This window comes from Aotus nancymaae, unplaced genomic scaffold, assembly GCF_030222135.1.
Source record: "Aotus nancymaae isolate 86718 unplaced genomic scaffold, 86718_ANA_hifiasm-v0.15.2.pri h1tg000016l, whole genome shotgun sequence".
Lineage (NCBI taxonomy): Eukaryota > Metazoa > Chordata > Mammalia > Primates > Aotidae > Aotus > Aotus nancymaae.
Window position 1 is genome coordinate 34587838 of NW_026988428.1, and position 19949 is coordinate 34607786.

The 19949-nt window shown below is 45.3% G+C and overlaps 2 protein-coding genes and 1 pseudogene across 7 annotated transcripts in view; 2 read left to right on the forward strand and 1 right to left on the reverse strand.

Moving 5' to 3' along the window:
- Positions 1-19949, reverse strand: part of SLC11A2 (solute carrier family 11 member 2) — a 207973-nt gene that overhangs the window by 2920 nt on the left and 185104 nt on the right. For both annotated transcript variants that reach the window (XM_064377079.1, XM_064377078.1), the window contains one exon: positions 10112-10264. The gene's annotated coding sequence lies outside the window, so the exon portion shown is untranslated. The remainder of the gene's footprint in view (positions 1-10111; positions 10265-19949) is intronic.
- Positions 1-19949, forward strand: part of ATF1 (activating transcription factor 1) — a 70553-nt gene that overhangs the window by 2059 nt on the left and 48545 nt on the right. For 2 of the 5 annotated variants that reach the window (XM_012441283.3, XM_012441281.3), the window contains exon 1: positions 19316-19888. The exons of 1 other annotated variant lie outside the window; for it this stretch is intronic. Coding sequence is in view for 1 of the 4 variants with exons in the window: in XM_012441281.3 (XP_012296704.1) it covers positions 19877-19888 (12 nt within the window). In the remaining 3 variants the exon portion in view is untranslated. Of the gene's footprint in view, positions 1-18750; positions 18969-19315; positions 19889-19949 lie in introns of those variants that run through there. 2 more of the 5 variants (XM_012441282.3, XM_012441284.3) reach the window with 2 other exon arrangements.
- On the forward strand, positions 777-10375 carry LOC105709424 (MICOS complex subunit MIC10-like; annotated as a pseudogene).

Below are 19949 nucleotides of genomic sequence, written 5' to 3' on the forward strand. Positions count from 1 at the left end.
CAGCCTACCAAAGTGCAGGGATTACAGGCGTGAGCCACCACACCTGGCCTAAACTTGAATTTTTTCTAATCTGTAATTAGGCTGGATTTTAGTTTTTCCTAAAATGATACTTCATTTGCTCTTCCAATTCCTAGTTTCAAGAAACCTGGTGGGAGCCCATCAAGTTGTGCCTGCTCTCAGACACTAAAACTGGTCCTTGAACTGCTCCAGGCTTTTCTAGCAGCTGAGAACATTTTTTCATGTCACAGACATTTATGCCTACCTAGTAAGCACTATGATAAGAATTGAAGCCAGAGAGAGAAAAATACCAAGTCACTGCCCTCAAGGAGATAGATATAGGATAACAATCACAATACAATACAAGGGTTAAGAGCAGACATGGATTGTAAGAGCATTTAGGCAATGGTGAGGGATAGTGAGGAGTAACTGTGCATGAGAAGGGAACCTCTGACCTGGATTTCAGAGGATGAGATAGCCAGATAAGATAGTGAGCAGGAAGGGGAGTTGCATATTCTGGGAATTAGAATTCATTATTGAGATTGCTGTGGTTTGAATTTATGTGTCTACCCAAAATTCATATGTTGGATCTTAAGACCTAGTGTGATAGCATTAAGAAGGTGGGGCCTTTTGGGAATTAAGTTAAAGGAGTTGTGCCCTGGTGAATGGATTACCGCCCTTATAAAAGTACCAGAGAGAACTGGCTAGGCCCTTTTGCCTTTATGCCCCTCCACCATGTGAGGCCATGGTGTTCGTCCCCTCTAGAAGCAGCAGCATTTAAGATACCATCTTGGAAGCAGAGACCAGGGCCTCACCAGACACTGAAACTGTTGACACCTTGATCTTGGACTTCCCAGCCTCCATAATCGTGAGTAGTAAATTTAAGCTGTTTATAATTATCCAGGCTCAGGTATTTTGTTATAGCAGCACAAAAGGACTAAGATAAGGATGGAAGGTTTGAGGGGAGAAAAGTAAATGATAATTATGGAGGCTTGACACAGAGACAGATCACTGAGGATCTTATATCATATCATGCTAAGACTCTTTGACTTTTATCAAAGGGGCAAAGGAGAGTTAAGGAGGGATTTAAAGCAGGAGAATAACATGCTCAGATTTGCAAGGTAGATTATTCTGGCAGTCATATAGTAAATAGATTCGGGCTGAGCATGGTGGCTTATGCCTGTAATCCCAGTGCTTTGGGAAGGCAAGGCAGAAGATCTCTTGAGCCCAGGAGATCAGGGCTGCAATGAGTTATTATTGCGCCACTGCATTCCAGCCTGGGTAACAGCAAGACCCTGTCTCTCAAGAAAAAAGGAAAAAAAAATAGGAATGGATAGGGAAAGGGAAATAAAACCAGAGATTGTAATGGATAGGGAAAAGGAGATAAAACTGGAAAGACCAGTTGGGAGACCTTTGCAGTAACCACAGTGATAGAGTGCTATGATTTGAATGTGTTCCCTCCAGATTCTTAATGTTGAAACTTTTTTTTTTAAAGACGGAGTCTTGCTCTGTCACCCAGGCGTGCAGTGGTGCAATCTCATCTCACTGCTACCTCCACCTCCCAGGTTGAAGCGATTCTCCTACCTCAGCCTCTTGAGTAGCTGGGATTACAGGCACGTGCCACCATGCCAGGCTAATTTTTTTGTAGTTTTAGTAGAGATGGGGTTTCACCGTGTTGGTCAGGCTGGTCTCAAACTCCTGCTCGTGAGCCACCTCGCCTGGCTGTCTTCTGTTGAAACTTAATGGCCAATGTGATGGTTTTAAGAGGTGATTAGGTCATGATGGCTCCTCCCTCACTAATGGAGTTAGAGCTCTTATGAAAGGCTTCATTCAGTAGTACGTGGCTCTCTTGCCCTCTGCCCTTCACCAGTGTTCTTCCCCTCTAGAGGACAGAGCAACACAGCACTGTCTTGAAAAGAGAGCAGCCCTTAACCAGACAAGCCAACCTGTCAGTGCCTTGATGTTGAAGTTCCCGGCCTCCAGAACTGTGAGAAACACATTTCTGTTCTTTATAAACTACCCAAGTTCAGGTATCTTGTTATAGCAGCACAAAACAGACTAAGACATAGAGCAAGGATACTTCAAGCAAGGCAGTAAGAATGGAGAAGAGAGGCCATGCATAAAAACATCGGAGGCATTAGTACTCCAATCACTGAATATTCAGGGAAGGGAAGAAGGAATCCAAAATAACTCCTAGGTTTCTGGCTTGGGGGTTAGGTGGATGTGGAGCCATTTACCAAGGCAGGGAAGAAAACAGGAGGAATAGATTTGGGCCGGGTGCGATGGCTCACGCCTGTAATCCCAGCACTTTGAGAGGCCAAGGCAGGCAGATCATGAGGTCAGGAGTTGGAGACCAGTCTGGCTAACATGGGGAAACCCCCTCTCTACTAAAAATACAAAAATTAGCTGAGCATGTTGGTGGGCACCTGTAATCCCAGCCACTCGAGAGGCTAAGGCAGGAGAATTGCTTGAACCCAGGAAGCAAAGATTGCAGTGAGCCAAGATCATGCCACTGCATTCCAGCCTGGATGACAGAGTGAGACTCTATCTCCCAAAAAAAAAAAAAAGACACTGTGCTCCATATTGGTCATGTTCTTTCGAGGTGCTGTGGAACATGCAGGTGAAAAGGTTCAACAGACAGCTAAATACTGAGGTCTTTGCCTCAGGAGAGCTCTGGCCTAGAACTGTAGATTTGGGAGACAGCATTTCAAAGTGGATGATATTGCCACGGAAGAACATGTAGAGTCAGAAAAGGATAAGAGTCATGGCAAACAACAGCATTTAGAGGTTGCTGAAGGCTGGGTGCAGTGGCTCATGCCTGTAATTCCAGCACTTTGGGAGGCTAAGGCAGGCAGATCGCCTGAGGTCAGGAGTTCAAGACCAGCCTGGCTAACATGGTGAAACCTCGTCTCTACCAAAAATACAAATGAGCCAGTCATGGTGGGTGCTACTCCCAGCTACTCGAGAGGCTAAGGCATGAGAATCGCTTGGACACGGGAGGTAGAGGTAGCAGTGAGCTGAGATCGTACCACTGCACTCCAGCCTGGGCGACAGAGTGAGACTGTGTCTCAAAAACAAGAGCAAAAGCAAAGAGGATGGAGTGCTCAACAAACCAAAGCCACAACAAACCTGAGTAGAACAGGGATTGGATGGCATCTGCTGGACTTGGCAATGAGGGAGTCCCTGGTGGCCTTGATGAGAGAGTGTGAGCGCAAGTGTGTGGGCAGAAGCCTGAAAACTGGTTCAGGAGAGAATTGCTGGGAGGTGAGACTGAATGGAGGCTTCATCTGCAATTGCAAGTACGAAGGAGAAAGAGGGAACTGTAGTTAGAATGGGGGTGTAAAATCAGGTGGGGGTGTTTTAAAGATGGAAGAAATAAACCTGTGTCAGGAGAGAGCCAGAATAGAGGGAAGGTTCCTAAATATAGCAGTAAGGGACAAATGACAAAGTGAGGTCACCGTCACTGAGGAAGCTGGAGCAGATGGACTCCAGTGAACAGGTGGAAGGATTGGCAGCAAGGGATGAAGCACACTTTTTCAAATAACACTGAGTACAAGCAAGATCCTAATAGTTATAAGTTGCTATTAATAAAAGTCTACCTGATAACCTCATTCACTTCTCTGAATCTCCATTCTCAGTCTCCAAAGATGTACACTCATTTCTGAGATCATTTCTATAAATAACTCCCATGATCAGACAGACCTGACAAAGCAGGACATACACTCTGGAAATTATGGGGGTTCCAAAAGAAGCAGGTAAGAGGGAGTTCACGGTGCATGCATTAAAGAGCAAACAGAGGGCCGGGCGCGGTGGCTCACGCCTGTAATCCCAGCACTTTGGGAGGCCGAGGCGGGTGGATCACGAGGTCAAGAAATCGAGACCATCCCGATCAACATGGTGAAACCCCGTCTCTACTAAAAATACAAAAAATTAGCTGGGCATGGTGGCGTGTGCCTGTAATCCCAGCTACTCAGGAGGCTGAGGCAGGAGAATTGCCTGAACCCAGGAGGCGGAGGTTGCAGTGAGCCGAGATCGCGCCATTGCACTCCAGCCTGGGTAACAAGAGTGAAACTCCGTCTCATAAAAAAAAAAAAAAAGAGCAAACAGAAAATCAATTAGTCGTATTCACTTTCAGAATCTAGGAGAAGAATAAAAAGAACCCCAAAGAAAGGAGGCCAGGCATGGTGGCTCACGCCTGTAATAGCAGCACTTTGGGAGGCCAAGGTGGGTAGATCACGAGGTCAGGAGTTGGGAAGTAGCCTGGCCAACATGGTGAAACCCTGTCTCTACTAAAAATAAAACATTAGCCTGGCATGGTGGCGCGCACCTGTAGTCCCAGCTATTCGGGATGCTTGGGCAGGAGAATCACTTGAACCCAGTAGGTTGCAGTGAGCCGAGATCACGCCACTGCACTCTAGCCTGGGCAACAGAGTGAGACCCCATCTCAAAAAAAAAAAAAGGAAATAAAAACAAAAGCAGACATTAATAAAAAATAAGAAAACAGAAAAGTGTTTAAAAAAAAAACAACTTTTTTTTTTTTTTTTAAGAAAAAGCGCAGACTTGAAAAGAAACTGATATCTTACAGATATTCTAATCACAGTAAAACCCATTTAGCAAAAGGCATGCACACACAGACATAAAAAGTAGGAAACACAAAAGGGAACACAACTACAAATACAGCAGTTGTTCTTCTATTTCAAGGGATTATTTTAATTTTTCAGTAAATTTCAGTTTTAAATGGATAATTTTCTAAAACTTATGTAACTTTGAAAATTCACTCAAGAAATAGAAAATTTGAATTTTACCACACTCACAAAGCAAAAAATAATACTCTTTTCATATATAAGAGAAAAAGCCACCCAACTAATCTTACCAACTTAGTATAAGTCAGATACCAAAGTCAGACTAAGGCAGTTTTTGAACATTATAAATCAATCTCACTTGAGAAAAGATAGAAAATGATAAAATCTAGGCCAGGCATGGTGGCTCACACCTGTAATCTTCAGGAGGCCAAGGTAGGAGGATGCGTTGATGCCAGGAGTTGGAGACAAGGCTGGGCAACTCAACAGGACCCCATCTCTTAAGAAAAAAATATATATATTTCTTTTTTTTCTTTCTCCTGATACAGATTTATTTCTTCCATCTTTATATATATATTTATAAACTGGGCATGATAGCACATGCCTGCGGTCCCAGCAACTCAGGAGACTAAGGCAGAGGATCACTTGAGCCCAGGAGTTTGAGACTGCAGTGAGCCATGATTGTGCAACTGTACTCCAGCCTGGGCAGCACAGTGAGATCCTGTCTCATAAAAATAAAAATCTCAGTGTTTCAGTTATTTATTGCTGTGTAACAAACCACCCCAACTTGGTGGCATAAACCACAGCTGAGTAGAAAGTGAAAGAAAGCGAGCCTCTTCCTCATAGTCCTGACTTTTCTAGTAGTGCTTCTGAAGTATCACCATTGTGTATCCTTTTTACTGAATGTCATTGATAGATGTGCATTGTCAGTTAAGGAAGTCTAGCTGGGCACGGTGGCACGTGCCTGCAGTCCCAGCTACTCAGGAGGCTGAGGTGGGAGGATCACTTGAGCCCAGGAGTTCTGGGCTGTAGTGCGCTATATCGATCGGGTGTCCGCACTAAGTTCGGCATCAATATGGTGACCTCCTGAGAGCAGGGGACCACCAGGTTGCCTAAGGAGGGGTGAACCGGCCCAGGTTGGAAACGGAGCAGGTCAAAACTCCCATGCTGATCAGTAGTGGGATCGCGCCTGTGAATAACCACTGCACTCCAGCCTGGGCAACATAGCGAGACCCCGTCTCTAAAAAAAAAATAAAAACAAAAAATAAATAAAAAACAACAACAAAAAGAAGTCTAGACTGGGCGCAGTGGCTCACACCTTAATCCCAGCACTATGGGAGGCCAAGGTGGGCAGATCACCTGAGGTCAGGAGTTTGAGACCAGCCTGGCCAACATAGTGGTGAAACTCCCATCTCTACTAAAAATACAAAAAAAAAAAAAAAAAAATTAGCTGGGCATGGTGGTGGGTGTCTGTAATTCCAGCTACTTGGGAGGCTAAGGCAGGAGAGTCACTTGAACCGGGGAGGTGGAAGTTGCAGTGAACCAAGATCATGCCACTGCATTCCAGCCTGGGTGACAAGAATAAGACTCATCTTTAAAAAGAAAAAAAAAGTCTATTCTGACTAGGCATGGTGGCTCATGCCTATAATCCCAACACTTTGGGAGGCTGAGGTGGGTGGATCACTTGAGGCCAGGAGTTTGAGACCAGCTTTGCTAATGTGGTGAAACCCCGTCTCTACTAAAAATTATAAAAATTAGCCAGGTGTGATGGCAGGTGCCTGTAATCCCAGCTACTCAGGAGGCTGAGACAGGAGAATTGCTTGAACCTGCAGTGAGCCGAGATTGTACCACTGCACTCCAGCCTGGGAGAAAAAGGGAGACTCCGTCTCAAAAAAAAAAAAAAAAAAAAAAGTGTATTCTATGCTTGCTGGATTTTTTTCATTAGTCAGTGTTGAAGTTTATCTTTTTCTCTCCCCCCAGGATCTGAGATGATCACATAGTTTTTTTCCTGTAAGCTGTTAAGATGTTTTATATAAATAAATTTTACTAATTTTTTTACACATCTGTAACAGCCAGAGATTTTTCTAATATTGAACCATCCTTGATTTGACCCATTTTGATCATCATCTATTATTTTTTATACACCACTGGGTTTGCTTTGCTAATGCGGAAACTGTATTTTCCAATCTATCTTCACATATTATCTTAAATCCCATGTGCTCTTTGCAGTGTTACCCTGACATTCCCACATCAAGAGGTACAGTCCTCTCCCCTCAAATATGGTCTGATCAATAGAATGTGGCAGAAGTGATGTGCATGACTTTTGGCCTGAATGAGCAGCAGCTTGAAGCTTAAAATGCTGACTTTCCTGATGCTCCCTTTTAGAACCCAGCTGTCCTGATGTAAAAGGCCCAAGCTCTGAAGAGGAGCTATGTTTAGGTGCTTTGGTCAACAGTCCCGGCTGAGCCTAGTCTTTGAATTATCCTAGTCTGGGTCTCAGACGAGGTTATAGCCAGCACAGTTGGGGAAAATAAATGAGCTATATGAATTAGATACAAAAGAACAAAAACAATATTTAGAGACAATATGATAATCTATGGAGAAAATACAGGATAATCTACAGACATATTTTGACAAGATCATCGAAGACAAGATAAACAGAAAATAGCAGGAGTCGCTGGCTTACGATAATCATGAAGTAATTTGGTCAGATTAACCCTCCTAGAGATATAAATTATAAAATTTGGACAGACTCATTTTATTTATTTATTTATTTATTTATTTATTTATTTATTTGAGACGGAGTCTCGCACTGTTGTTTGGGCTATAGTGCAGTGGCACAATCTCAGCTCACTGCAACTTCCACCTCCCAGGTTCAAGCGATTCTCCCGCCTCAGCCTCCCAAGTAGCTGGGATTACAGGAGTCTGCCACCACGCCTGGCTAATTTTTTGTATTTTTAGTAGAGACGGGGTTTCACCATGTTGGCCAGGCTGGTCCGAACGCCTAACCTCGAGATCCACCCCCTCAGCCTCCCGAAGTGCTGGGATTACAGGTGTGAGCCACTGTGCCAGCCTTCTTTATTTATTATTTTTTTGAAATGGAGTCTCACTCTGTTGCACAGACTGGAGTGCAGTGGTGTGATTTCAGCTCACTGCAACCTCTGCCTCCTGGGTTCAAGGAATTCTTCCTGACTCAGCCTCCTGAGTACCTGAGATTCCAGGTGCCCGCCACCACACCCAGCTAGTTTTTATATTTTTAGTAGAGATGGGTTTTGTTGACCAGAATGGTCTCAAACTCCTGACCTCAGGTGAAAAAGAATAAGTGAACTTTACTTGGTATATTCTCAGGAGTTAAAGGTTAAAAAAAAAAGAGAGAGCTTTAAGATAGATCAATAGATTATCTAATCTGAAGAACAAAGGGATTTGAGAAAAAAAAAATAGTGCCTCAGAGATCTGTGGGAAAATATTAAGTGGTCTAAAATATTGTAATTAGAGTTCCAGACGGAGGAGAGAGAGAATGGGACATAAAAATATGTGAAGAGGCCGGGTGCAGTTGATGGCTCACGCCTGTAATCCCAACACTTTGGGAAGCCGAGACAGGTGGATCACCTGAGTTCAGGAGTTCAAGACCAGCCTGACTAACTGGAGAAACCCCGTGTCTACTAAAAATACAAAAGTAACTGGGCATGGTGGTGCATGCCTGTAATCCCAGCTTCTCAGGAGGCTGAGACAGGATAATCACTTGAATCCTGGAGGCAGAGGTTGCGATGAGCCAAGATCGTGCCATTGCACTCCAGCCTGGGCAACAAGAGCGAAACTCCATCTCAAAAAATATATATATATATATTGAATTAATTACTTTAATAAAAAAAAGTTAAAAAAAAAAGTGAAGAAATAATGGCAAAACAAAAATTTAGTGACTGAAGAAGCTCAAGAAACAGCAAGCAGTATAAATATGAAGAAAACCACTTAGGCAGAGTCATGGGCAAACTGCTAAACTTCAATAAAGCAAAATTCTTCAAAGAAGCCGGGGAAAATGACATATTACATACCAGATAACAATGATACAAATGATAGCCAACTTCTCATTAAACACTATGGAAGCTAGAAGAACATAGGTTATGTTTAAGGTGCTAGGAGTTTAAAACTATAAATTCAGAATTCTATAGCCAGTCAAACTAGTCTTCAAAAATGAAGGCGGGCCTGGCACAGTGGCTCACACCTGTAATCCCAGCACTTTGGGAGGCCAAAGCAGGAGGACTGCTTGAGCCCAGAAGTTTGAGACCAGCCTGGGCAACATAGTGAGACCACAACTCTTAAAAAAAAAAAAAAAAAAAAAAAAGATGAAAGTGTATTCTAAATCTAATAAAGACCATGTACGGAAAACTCACTAACACCCCACTTAATAGTGGAAAACTGAATGCTCTTTCTCCCTAACACTGGAAACAAGGGAAGAAACAGTCTATTCTCACCTCTTCTAAAAACTGTTGTACTAAAGATCTATCCAGAGCAATTAGGCAAGAAAAAGAAATAAAAGGCATCCACAGGAAAGGAGGGATTAAAGCTATCTCTATTCCTAGATAAAATGACTTGTACATAGAAAATCCTAAAGAGGCCGGGTGCAGTGGCTCACGCCTGTAATCTCAGGACTTAGGGAGGCCCAGGCAGGTGGGTGACCTTAGGTCAGGAGTTTGAGATCAGCCTGCCTAACATGGTGAAACCCCATCTCTACTAAAAATACAAAAAAAATTAGCCAGGTGCAGTGGCGGGCTACTCGGGAGGCTGAGACGGGAGAATCGCTTGAACCCGGGAGGCAGAGGTTGCAGTGAGCCAAGATTGCGCCCCTGCACTCTAGCCAGGCGACAGTGCCAGACTCCGTTTAAAAAAAAAAAAAAAAAATCCTAAAGAATACACAATTAGAATAAATGAATAGGGTGACTACAGTCAATAATAAATTGTATGTTTTAAAATAATGTAATTGGATTATTTGTAGCTTAAAAGATAAATGTTTGAGGGATGGATACCCGATTCTCCATGATGTGCTTACTTCATATTGCATGCCTGTATCAAAACATCTCAAGTACCCTACTGTGTGCCTACAATAATTTTTAAAAAATGTTTTGAACTAAAAAAAATAATAACTGACTTTTGCAAGGTTGAAGAATGTAAGAACAACATAAATCAATTTTATTTCTAATCACTAGCAATGAACTTTCCAAAAATAAAATCCACAAAACAAGTCCATTTAAAATAGCATCAAAAGGAATAAATATAGTCCTTGACTTATGATGGTTCAACTTACAATTTTTCAACTTTACAATGGTGCAAAAGTGATGCTGTCAGTAGAAACCATACTTTGAGTACTCATACAACCATTCTGTTTTTCACTTTCATTACAGTATTCAATAAATGAGACAGGGAGCCATCTGTGGGGAAGATGTTGGAGTCGGAGCTTGGCAGGAAGTGGGATCGGTGCCTGGCACATGTGGCTGTGATCATAAGTACTGGTTTTGAATTAGGAATTGTTTTCTTACCTCCTTTAAAAGAAGAGTGTGGCCATTAGCATGGGGTTCTGGCATGGGGTTAGGAATGGCTTACTCCAACTGTCAGCATGATTTCCAGGTTCATATCTTCTACATGGAAAATATGTCAAAGAGCAGGAACAGTGACTTCACCTGAGGACATCCCTATGGAAGGAAAAGAGAAATTGTGTTTATTTCTCAGGAATACTGAAGTGCCCTGGAGTAAGCTGACACTCTTCTGTAACAGTGTTATTCAAAATAAAAATTTAAAAAATAGGCCAGGTGCAGTGGCTCATAACTGTAATCTCAGCACTTTGGGAGGCTGAGATGGGCGGATCGGTTGAGGCCAGGAGTTCAAGATCAGCCTGGCCAACATGGTGAAACCCCATCTCTACTAAAAATATAAAAATCAGGGCCAGGCATGATGGCTCCCGCCTGTAATCCCAACACTTTTGGAGGCTGTGGTGGGTGGGTCATCTGCGGTCAGGAGTTTGAGACTAGCCTGGTCAACATGGTGAAACCCCATCTCTACTAAAAATACAAAAATTAGTTGGGCGTGGTGGCACGCACCTGTAATCCCAGCTACTCAGGAGGCTGAGGCAGGAGAATCACTTGAACCCAGGAGGTGGAGGTTGCAGTAAGCTGAGATTGCAACACTGCACTTCAGCTTGGGCAACAGAGTGAGACTGCATCTCAAAAATGTGTGTGTGTAAATATATATTATATATTATCTATATTATATATAGTAAAAATAGGCTAGGTGTAGTGGCTCATACCTGTAATCTCAGCTTTTATATACATATATATAATATATATGGATAGATAATGTATATAGAGTGAGACTGTGTCTCAAAAATATATATTTTATATATGTGTATATATATTTATATATACATATCAGCTGCTACTCAGGAGGCTGAGGCATGAGAATTGCTTCAACCTCAGAGGTGGAGGTTGCAGTGAGCCAAGATGTCGCCACTGCACTCCAGACTGGGTGTCAGACTAAGACCCTGCCTCAAAATAAATAAATAAATAAATAATCAAAGTGCAAATTTGTACACTGAAAACTACAAAATGCTGCGAAAATAAATGAGATCCAAATCAAAGGAAAGTCATCTCATGTTCATGGATTGGAAGCTTTAACATTGTTAAGACAGCAGTACTCTTCAAATTGATCCACAGATTCAATGCAGTCCCTATCAAAATTCCAGTTGTTGCTGACTAGTCATGTAATAGAAAACACAAAAAACACAAAATTCCAGTTGCCTATTCTGCAGAAATGGATAGGGTGATCCCAAAATTCATATGGAAATACAGGAGACTCAGAATAGTCAAAACTACCTTGAAGAATAAAGTCTAGTACTCACACTCCCATATTTCAAAACCTACTACAAAGCTATAACAAGCAAGACAGTGTGGTATTGGCATAGAGATAGACCTATCAATCAGTGGAACAGAATTGAGAGTTCACAAATAAACCTATACATCTATGGTTAATTGACTCTTAACAAGAGTGCCAAGATCATTCAAAGGGATAAGAATATTTCCAACAATTTGTGCTGGAACAGGAAATTCTAAAGCAAAATAATTAGTTTGGACCCCAGCCTCATACTATATACAAAATTAATTCAAAATGGATCACATACCTAAATGTAAGAGCAAAAACTATAAAACTCTTAGAAGAAAAAAAAGGAGGAAATCTTGGTGACCTTGGATTAGGCAACAGTTTCTTAACACCTAAACACAAGCATACAAAGAAAAAAATACATAAACTAGACTTCATCAAAATTAGAAATTTTGGCTGGGCACAGTGACTCATGCCTGTAATCCCAGCAATTTGGGAGGCCGAGGCAGGTGGATTGCCTGAGCTCAGGTATTCAAGACCAGCCTGGCAACACGGGGAAATTCTGTTTCTACTAAAATACGAAAAAACTAGCTGGGCGTGGTGGTGTGCACCTGCAATCCCAGCTACTCGGGAGGCTGAATCAGGAGAATCCCTTGAACCTGGGAGGCGGAGGTTGCAGTCAGCTGAGATCACACGACTGCACTCCAGTCTCGGTGACAGAGTGAGACTCTTATCTCAAAAAAAAAAAAAAAAAATTAGGTTTTGTGCATCAAATGATGCATCAGGAAAGTTAACACTATGTTAGCTCTCCTTTTTGTCCTTGGCAGTGATTTAGACGATGAGCTGGTCAGGTGCAGTGGCTCATGCCTGTAATCCCAGCACTTTGGGAGGCCAAGGCAGGCAGATCACCTGAGGTCAGGAGTTCGAGACTAGCCTGGCCAAGGTGGTGAATCCCAGTCTCTACCAAAAATACAAAAATTAGCCAGGCTTGGTGGCATGTGCCTGTAATCCCAGCTACTCAGGAGACTGAGGCAGGAGAATCACTGGAACCTGGGAGGCAGAGGTTGCAGTAAGCCGAGATCGCGTCACTGCACTCCAGCCTGAGCATCAGAGCAAGACTCCATCTCAAAAAAAAAAAAAATTTAGACGATGAGCCCCTAAAATAATAGAGGTCAGGTGGCAGTTCTTAACTACTAGATGCCTGGAGGGAGAAGGAAGGGTCAGAATTACGGTAATTTTTGACAAGATTGGAGTGGCAGCCAAAGGAACTTGACATCCAGAGTAGTGAAGGTGGTTATTAGAGCACAGCATTCCTAAGAGCAAAACAGGCAGCCAATAAAGATAATGCCTAATCAGTAATAATACCTTAATAATTTCTTTACAATAAAATTGCTAATAATAAAAGAAGGCAAGAATTTTCTTTTTTGAGATGGAGTCTCATTCTGTTGCTCAGGCTGAAGTGCAGTGGTGCGATCTCAGCTCACTGCAACCTCTGCCTCCCGGGTTCAAGCAATTCTCCTGCTTCAGCCTCCTGAGTAGCTGGAATTACAGGCACACACCACCATGCCTGGCTAATTTTTGTATTTTTAGTAGAGTTGGGTTTTGTCATGTTGGCCAGGCTCGTCTTGAACTCCTGACCTCAAATGAACCGCCTACCTCAGCTTCCCAACGTGTCAGAATTAAAGGCGTGAGCCACTGTGCCCGGCCAGACAGCAAGAATTGATAACCAGGAGGTTGAGGGCAGTTGTCCCCCCAAAATATCATGTTTCTTGCCCAGGTCCTGAACCGGAGCAAGTTTTCAGACTTGGAGCCAGCTGACTGAAGAGGCCATTTCTTCAGGCTGAAGAACCCCAGAGAAACACATCAATTATATACCATAATGATTTCCCCAGTCCTTTCCTAAAGTGAAGACTATATACTGGAGGAAAGAGAATGCCCGGACAATTCAAGGACCACTGGACACAGGTCCGGTTGACATCCCAGAGACCTTAAGTGTCCTCATGGCTCTCCTGTCAGAAATATTTCACATGAACGTAGAAGAGACAAGAATATACATTTACAGTTTTGCCCCAGAGTTATGTTACATGAGATTGATCTGATCAGGCAGAATGCACAGGACATAGTTAACACACTGAAGGCCTTGATAAGTCACATGCAGATCTGGCAGGTGGAAAATAAACTCTAAGAAGATTCAGAGGTCCAGTGATCGGGGCATGCTGGCATATCCCCTACAACATCAAAACCAATTACTGCATCTTGCATCCCCTTCCTCAAAGAAGGAAGCATAGTCCCTGGTAAACCTCTTCAGGCTCTGGAGATAACACATCCCATGCCTAGTAATACTGCTCTAACCAATATTCTAGGGACAGCTTTTTGTTTTTGTTTTCGTTTTTGAGATGGAGTCTCACTTGTTGCCCAGGCTGGAGTGCAGTGGCGCAATCTCACCTCAATGCAACCTCCACGTACCAGGTTCAAGTGATTCTCCCGCCTCAGCCTCCCAAGTAGCTAGGATTATAGGCACGCAGCACCACGCCTGGCTAATGTTTGTATTTTTAGTAGAGACACAGTTTCACCATGTTGGCCAGGTTGGTCTTGAACTCCTGACCTCAAGTGATCCACCTGCCTTGGCCTCCCAAAGTGCTGGGACTACAGGCGTGAGCCACCACGCTTGGCCTTGCTTTTTAATAATAGAACTTTATTGTCTCACAGTTTTGGAGACTAGAATTTTGAAATCATGGTCCAATGCAATTGGTTTCTTCTGAAAACTCTGAGGGAGAATCTATTGCTATTCCCTCCTCACTCTGGGTGGTTTGCTGGCATAGGGTCAGCTTTCTTTCTTTTTTCTTTCTTTTTTTTTTAAATTTTTTTTTTTTTAAAGACGGGGTTTCACCATGTTGGTCAGGCTGGTCTTGAACTCCCGACCTCAGGTGATCCACCCGCCTTGGCCTCCAAAGTGCTTGGATTACAGGCGTGAGCCACCGTGCCCGGCCAGAGTCAGCTTTAAATAAGGTTTGAAGTCTTATGATCTGGTAGAGTCCATGGTGGTGGAAAGAAGAAACTGAAGTTTATGGCAAAACCTAACAGGACAATCACTGTAGGCTATTGGGAGTCTACAGGAAGAACATGCTGTCTGTAGCAGAGAATTATGTCCCTTCTGAAAGACAGCTCTGGTGTGCCACTGGGCCATGGAAGCAATGGGAAACTTAACTAGGGACATCAAATGACTATATGTCTAGAGTTTTCTGTCATTAGCTGGATTCTGTCAGACGCACCACATCATAAAGTGAGATGGGCCGGTACCAATTCGTGGTAACATGGAAATGTTTCACCTGGGATCAAGCCCAAGCAGGATCCGAGGATGCAAGTAAGCGGCCTGAGCAGGCAACCTCAAACCCTGTGCTACCCACCCAATACCAACAGTGTCGTTCACTCAGCTCATACCTATGGCCATGCTGGTGCACGAGGGTAGGTCCAGCTAAAGTAGGCAGAAAAAAACCCAAGTTTAGTTTATAGCTTTGTTGCCTCAGTATGTGAGATCAAGCCAAAAATGGATGGGAACTGAATTGTAGTTATTCGCAGGGGTGAACTTGAGAGTCAGTGGCAAGGGAGATCTTCCCAATGAGCAGCTACTAAAGTGATCACCAATTTTGTGTGGAAGAAGTGGCTCAAAGTGAGAGTCCATATGAACTCATGGGCAGAGGCAAATGGCCAGCTGGTCAGTGTCTTGGAAGAAGACTCGAAGATTGGATACAACAAGGTCTGAAGTAGAGTTATATGGGGCTAAAGCACAAGGCGTGAAGATGTTTTCCTCACGTCAATGCCAACTAAATAGTATCTGCCATGGATGAGACACTGAATATGCAAGTAGACAAAATGACTTGGCTGGTTGATGTCAGCCATCTATTGACTTCTTGGAACTGGCACAATGAGCATATATGGACTCCTACTTAATAAAACTGATTTAACAACTGCTATCTCTGAAACTTCAGCTAAACACTGACAGAGGCCAACAGTGAGCTCCCAATGTTGCACTGTTTCTCCAGAAGACTACTAGGTCACTTCATAGCAAGTTGACAACATCGAGCTTCTTTCATCACAGAAGGGCCAGTGATTTGTTCTCAGGTGAACAGATTTACTTTTTCTGGGTGAGAGTTTGACTCCTCCGCCCTCATAGCTTCAGTCACCATCACTACCTAGGAGCTTACAAAGGTGCGTGAAACCTGCAGGCTGCTCTGACCAACATCAAGATTTCGGCCAGGCTCTGTGGCTCACACATGCAATCTCAGCACTTTAGGAGGCTAAGGTGGGTAACTCGAGCCCAGGACCTCGAGACCAGCCTGGGCAGCACAGAGGGATCCCATCTCTACAGAAAACTTTAAAACATAGCTGGGTATGGTGGTGCGCATCTATAGACCCAGCTACTTGGGAGGATAAGGTGGGAGGATGGCTTGAGCCTGGGAGGTCAAGGTTGCAGTAAGCTGAGATTGTGGCCACCGCACTCCAGCCTGGGCAACACAGCGAGACTGTCTTAAAAAAAAAAAAAATCCGCCGGGCGCGGTGGCTCACGCCTGTAATCCCAGCACTTTGGGAGGCTGAGGCGGGCGGATCACGAGGTCAAGAGATCGAGACCAGCCTGGCCAACATGGTGAAACCCCGTCTCTACTAAAAATACAAAAAAATTAGCTGGGCATGGTGGCGAGTGCCTGTAATCCCAGCTACTCAGGAGGCTGAGCCAGAAGAATTGCTTGAACCCAGGAGCGGAGGTTGCAGTGAGCCGAGGTTGTGCCACTGCACTCCAGCCTGGCGCCTGGTGACAAAGTGAGACTCTGTCTCAAAAAAAAAAAAAAAAAATCCAACATTTATTTAGTGCTTAGTATGTATTAGGCACAGCTCTAACTTTACATGTATCAAAGGAATTCAGTCTACAAAACCCTATGTGATAGGCAGAGTTATTAAATCCATTTCTTTCTTTTTTTTTTTTTCTTTTTGAGACGGAGTCTCGCACTGTCGCCCAGGCTGTATAGTGCAGTGGCGCGATCTCGGCTCACTGCACTCTCCGCCTCCTGGGTTCAAGCAATTCTCCTGCCTCAGCCTCACGAGTAGCTGGGACTATAGGCTCAGGCCACCACGTCCGGCTAATTTTTCTATTTTTAGTAGAGACGGGATTTCGCCATGTTAGGTTGGTCTCGAATTCCTGACCTCAGGTGATCCATCCACCTCGCCTCCCCAAGTGCTGGGATTACAGGCGTGAGCCACCGCGCCCTGCCCCCTCCCCAGCCCTTTTATTTTTGAGACGGAGTGTTGCTCTTGTTGCCCAGGCTGGAGTACAATGGTGCGATCTTGGCTCACTGCAACCTCCGCCTCCCGGGTTCAAGCGATTCTCCTGCTTCAGCCTCCTGAGTAGCTGGGACTGCAGGCATGCACCACCACACCCGGCTAATTTTGTATTTTTAGTAGTCGAGACAGGGTTTCTCCATGTTAGTCAGGCTGGTCTCGAACTCCCGACCTCAGGTGATCTGCCCGCCTCAGCCTCGGCGTCCCTCCTCCCCTGCTTTTTACTGATCAACTTTTGTTAAGCATTCTGTGGTCCACGGAAGAAAAAAAGCAAACATCAAAGAACAAGAAACTCATACAACCAGACTTCCAGCCATCAATATTCTGGATTCCAGAATGGCTGAGGCTGGACTTTGTTAACCATGGAAGACTTGATGTCTGAGAACATCTGAGAAAATAGGCCACTTTTCTTTCAGTAATGCTGAAACACTGACTTAGTAATAACAGCTGTCCCCTGTACTAGCATTTAATAGGTAATCAATGTTTACTGAAAGTCAGCAGCTAGACGTTTGCGACGTCTTAAGGGTAAATCTTCGGCTTTAAATCACAGACTGATTTAAAATGACTTACTTTGGCAGAGTAAATCTTCGGCTTTAAACCACATTTTCCGATCCAAAGGCCAAAAATAGCAAGTTTCCTAAATTGAGGATCTCAACCTAGTAAAATTTCAGAAAACTTTGAGAACTTTTTGTCAAGAGCATACTAACAAAGTTTATCTTTTGTCGTTTACTATCATTAAAGCCATATAACATTTTGCAAGGAAATTTTTTTTTTTTTTTTTTTTGAGACGGAGTTTCGCTCTTGTTACCCAGGCTGGAGTGCAATGGCGCGATCTCGGCTCACCGCAACCTCCGCCTCCTGGGTTCAGGCAATTCTCCTGCCTCAGCCTCCTGAGTAGCTGGGATTACAGGCACGCGCCACCATGCCCAGCTAATTTTTTTTATTAGTAGAGACGGGGTTTCACCATGTTGATCAGGATGGTCTCGATCTCTTGAACTCGTGATCCACCCGCCTCGGCCTCCCAAAGTGCTGGGATTACAGGCTTGAGCCACCGCGCCCGGCCTGGAAATTTTTAGAAATAGAATAAAGCATAACTCATTTTCCAGAGAGGTAGACACAAAGAATATTCTGGAAAGTTTTTCTAATGCATTAAAAAGATGGCATAACATTTTATTAACACCTTGTTACATTTCATTGTAAATCCATTTCTGTAAAAATCCTTCCACGTGTTAAAGAACACAACTCAATGCTACTTTAGGGGATTAAGAAAAATCTGGGTAAGGCCGGGCGCGGTGGTGCACGCCCATAATCCCAGGACTTTGGGAGGCCCAGGCGCATGTACTTGAGCCCAGGAGATCAAGACCAGCCTGGGCAACATAGTGAGTCCTCATCTCTACAAGCAAGGCATGGTGGTGCGCGCCTGTGGTCGTAGCTGCCCCGGAGGCTAAGGGTGGAGAATAGCTTGAACCCAGGGATTGGAGGCTGCAGTGAGTCGAGACCGAGCCACAGCACTCCAGCCTGGGCCACAGAGCGAGACCTCGTCTCAATCTCGGAAAATATAAAAGGCAAAGCCTTCAAGCTTCAAGTCATTTCTCTTTCCAAGAAGAGGACAGGGCCGGAGTCGGTCAAGGTCAAGGGGCAGAAGGTGAGTTGACAACACCGCCACTCATCGATGAAAACGGGCTCCCGGCTGACCTCCGGAAGCAGACGTGAGGCAGGACGGGGTAGAGTTCCAGAGGAGAAACTCAACCTTGGGCAGAATTCCTCTCCCACTGCAGCCTGAGGAACGCGTTCCGGGGTACCCCTAACCGCAAGTCAGGAACGCGTACAAGATGGCGGCGCATCACGTGGGCAGCGCGGTGACGCACGACGGCGGCCCGCGCGGAGGCAGCGCCGTAGCTCCCCGCAACGCACACTTGCACTCAGTTTTGCCCCCCTCCCCGCCCCCGCCCCCGCCCCCTGTCTAGTGTAGATCATGCCGCCAGTGGCGGCCCTGACTGCCGAGGAAACGGTAGCTTAGGGCAGTTGGCTGTTAAGTGACACTGATTCTCCCCGCCCCGCCTGACTCCCGAGAAGGAGGCTCGTCCCCCGCTGCGTGAGGGGGTGGGGAAGTGGGTAGTGAATTCGGATCTACCTGGGAGGGGGGAGTGGAAATTCCCGCCCCGGAGAGCGGCGAGGCGGCAGCCACAGGTAAGTCGGGGGCGGGGGAGGGACGTGACCCGTGGCCCGGGCGGAGAAGGGCGCGGGAACGTGGCGCCGGCGGGGACGCAGAGCGGGTCGCGCGCCGGGTGGGGGTCGCGCGCGGTTGGCGCCGGTGGGGGAGGGGGTGCAGCGGAAGGGGGAGGGGCCGCCCGCGCTTCCGGTCCCCGCGTCTAGGTGCTGCGGGGCGCATTTCCAGTCGTGCGTCTTCTCCTTCCCCTTGCCCCCAAATAAAAATAAAGCCCGAAACCTGCCGCCGCGGGGTGGCTTTTGCCCTCAGAAGCCGCCCTTCGTGGTCGCAGGCACGAGCTCTCGGTGGGAGGTTTCGGGGTTGGGCCCGGAGCCGGTCGAAGGGCGGTGCAGCTATGGCCTCGGCGTGGTGTCCGCTGAGCAGAGCCCGGGTCCGATTAACTCTGCGACTGGGTCTTCGGATCGCGCTGGTCGCCACGGCCTCGGCGACCCTGGGGTAGAGGAGGCCCTTACCCTCCTGGAGCTTGCAGTCTAGCGGGCAAGCAGACTCACGGGCTTCGCGCACGCCCCAGACAGTCCTGGAGAGATGCGCCTGGCAGCGGGGACAGAGTGCGAACGGCAGGCGGCTTTCTCCGCTGCTAGGAAAGACACAGGGGCGTCTGTTCCCCTCTGGATGGGCAATCCAGCCGAGGAGACTTTCTCTTTGATCTTGTGTGTCATAAAACGAAGCTCGGTATTTCTCACTTTCGTCGACTCCGTGCAGCGGGCGGCTGAATCGCTTTAAAATGATTTTTATGTGAAATAATCTCTGGTGGCGTTAGCGTTTTGAAGAGCATTTATTGGGCTGGTGGTAGTCTTTGAGAACCTTTACGCTTCAGAAGCTCGGCGTGGACCTGGCGGGCATCTTTGTCAAACTGACCTCACCTGTGATGAGTTTGTTGGTATTTATGTCGGAAAATGTATTTTAATCTGAGGTTTTTGTTAACAGAAGAAATGCGTTCT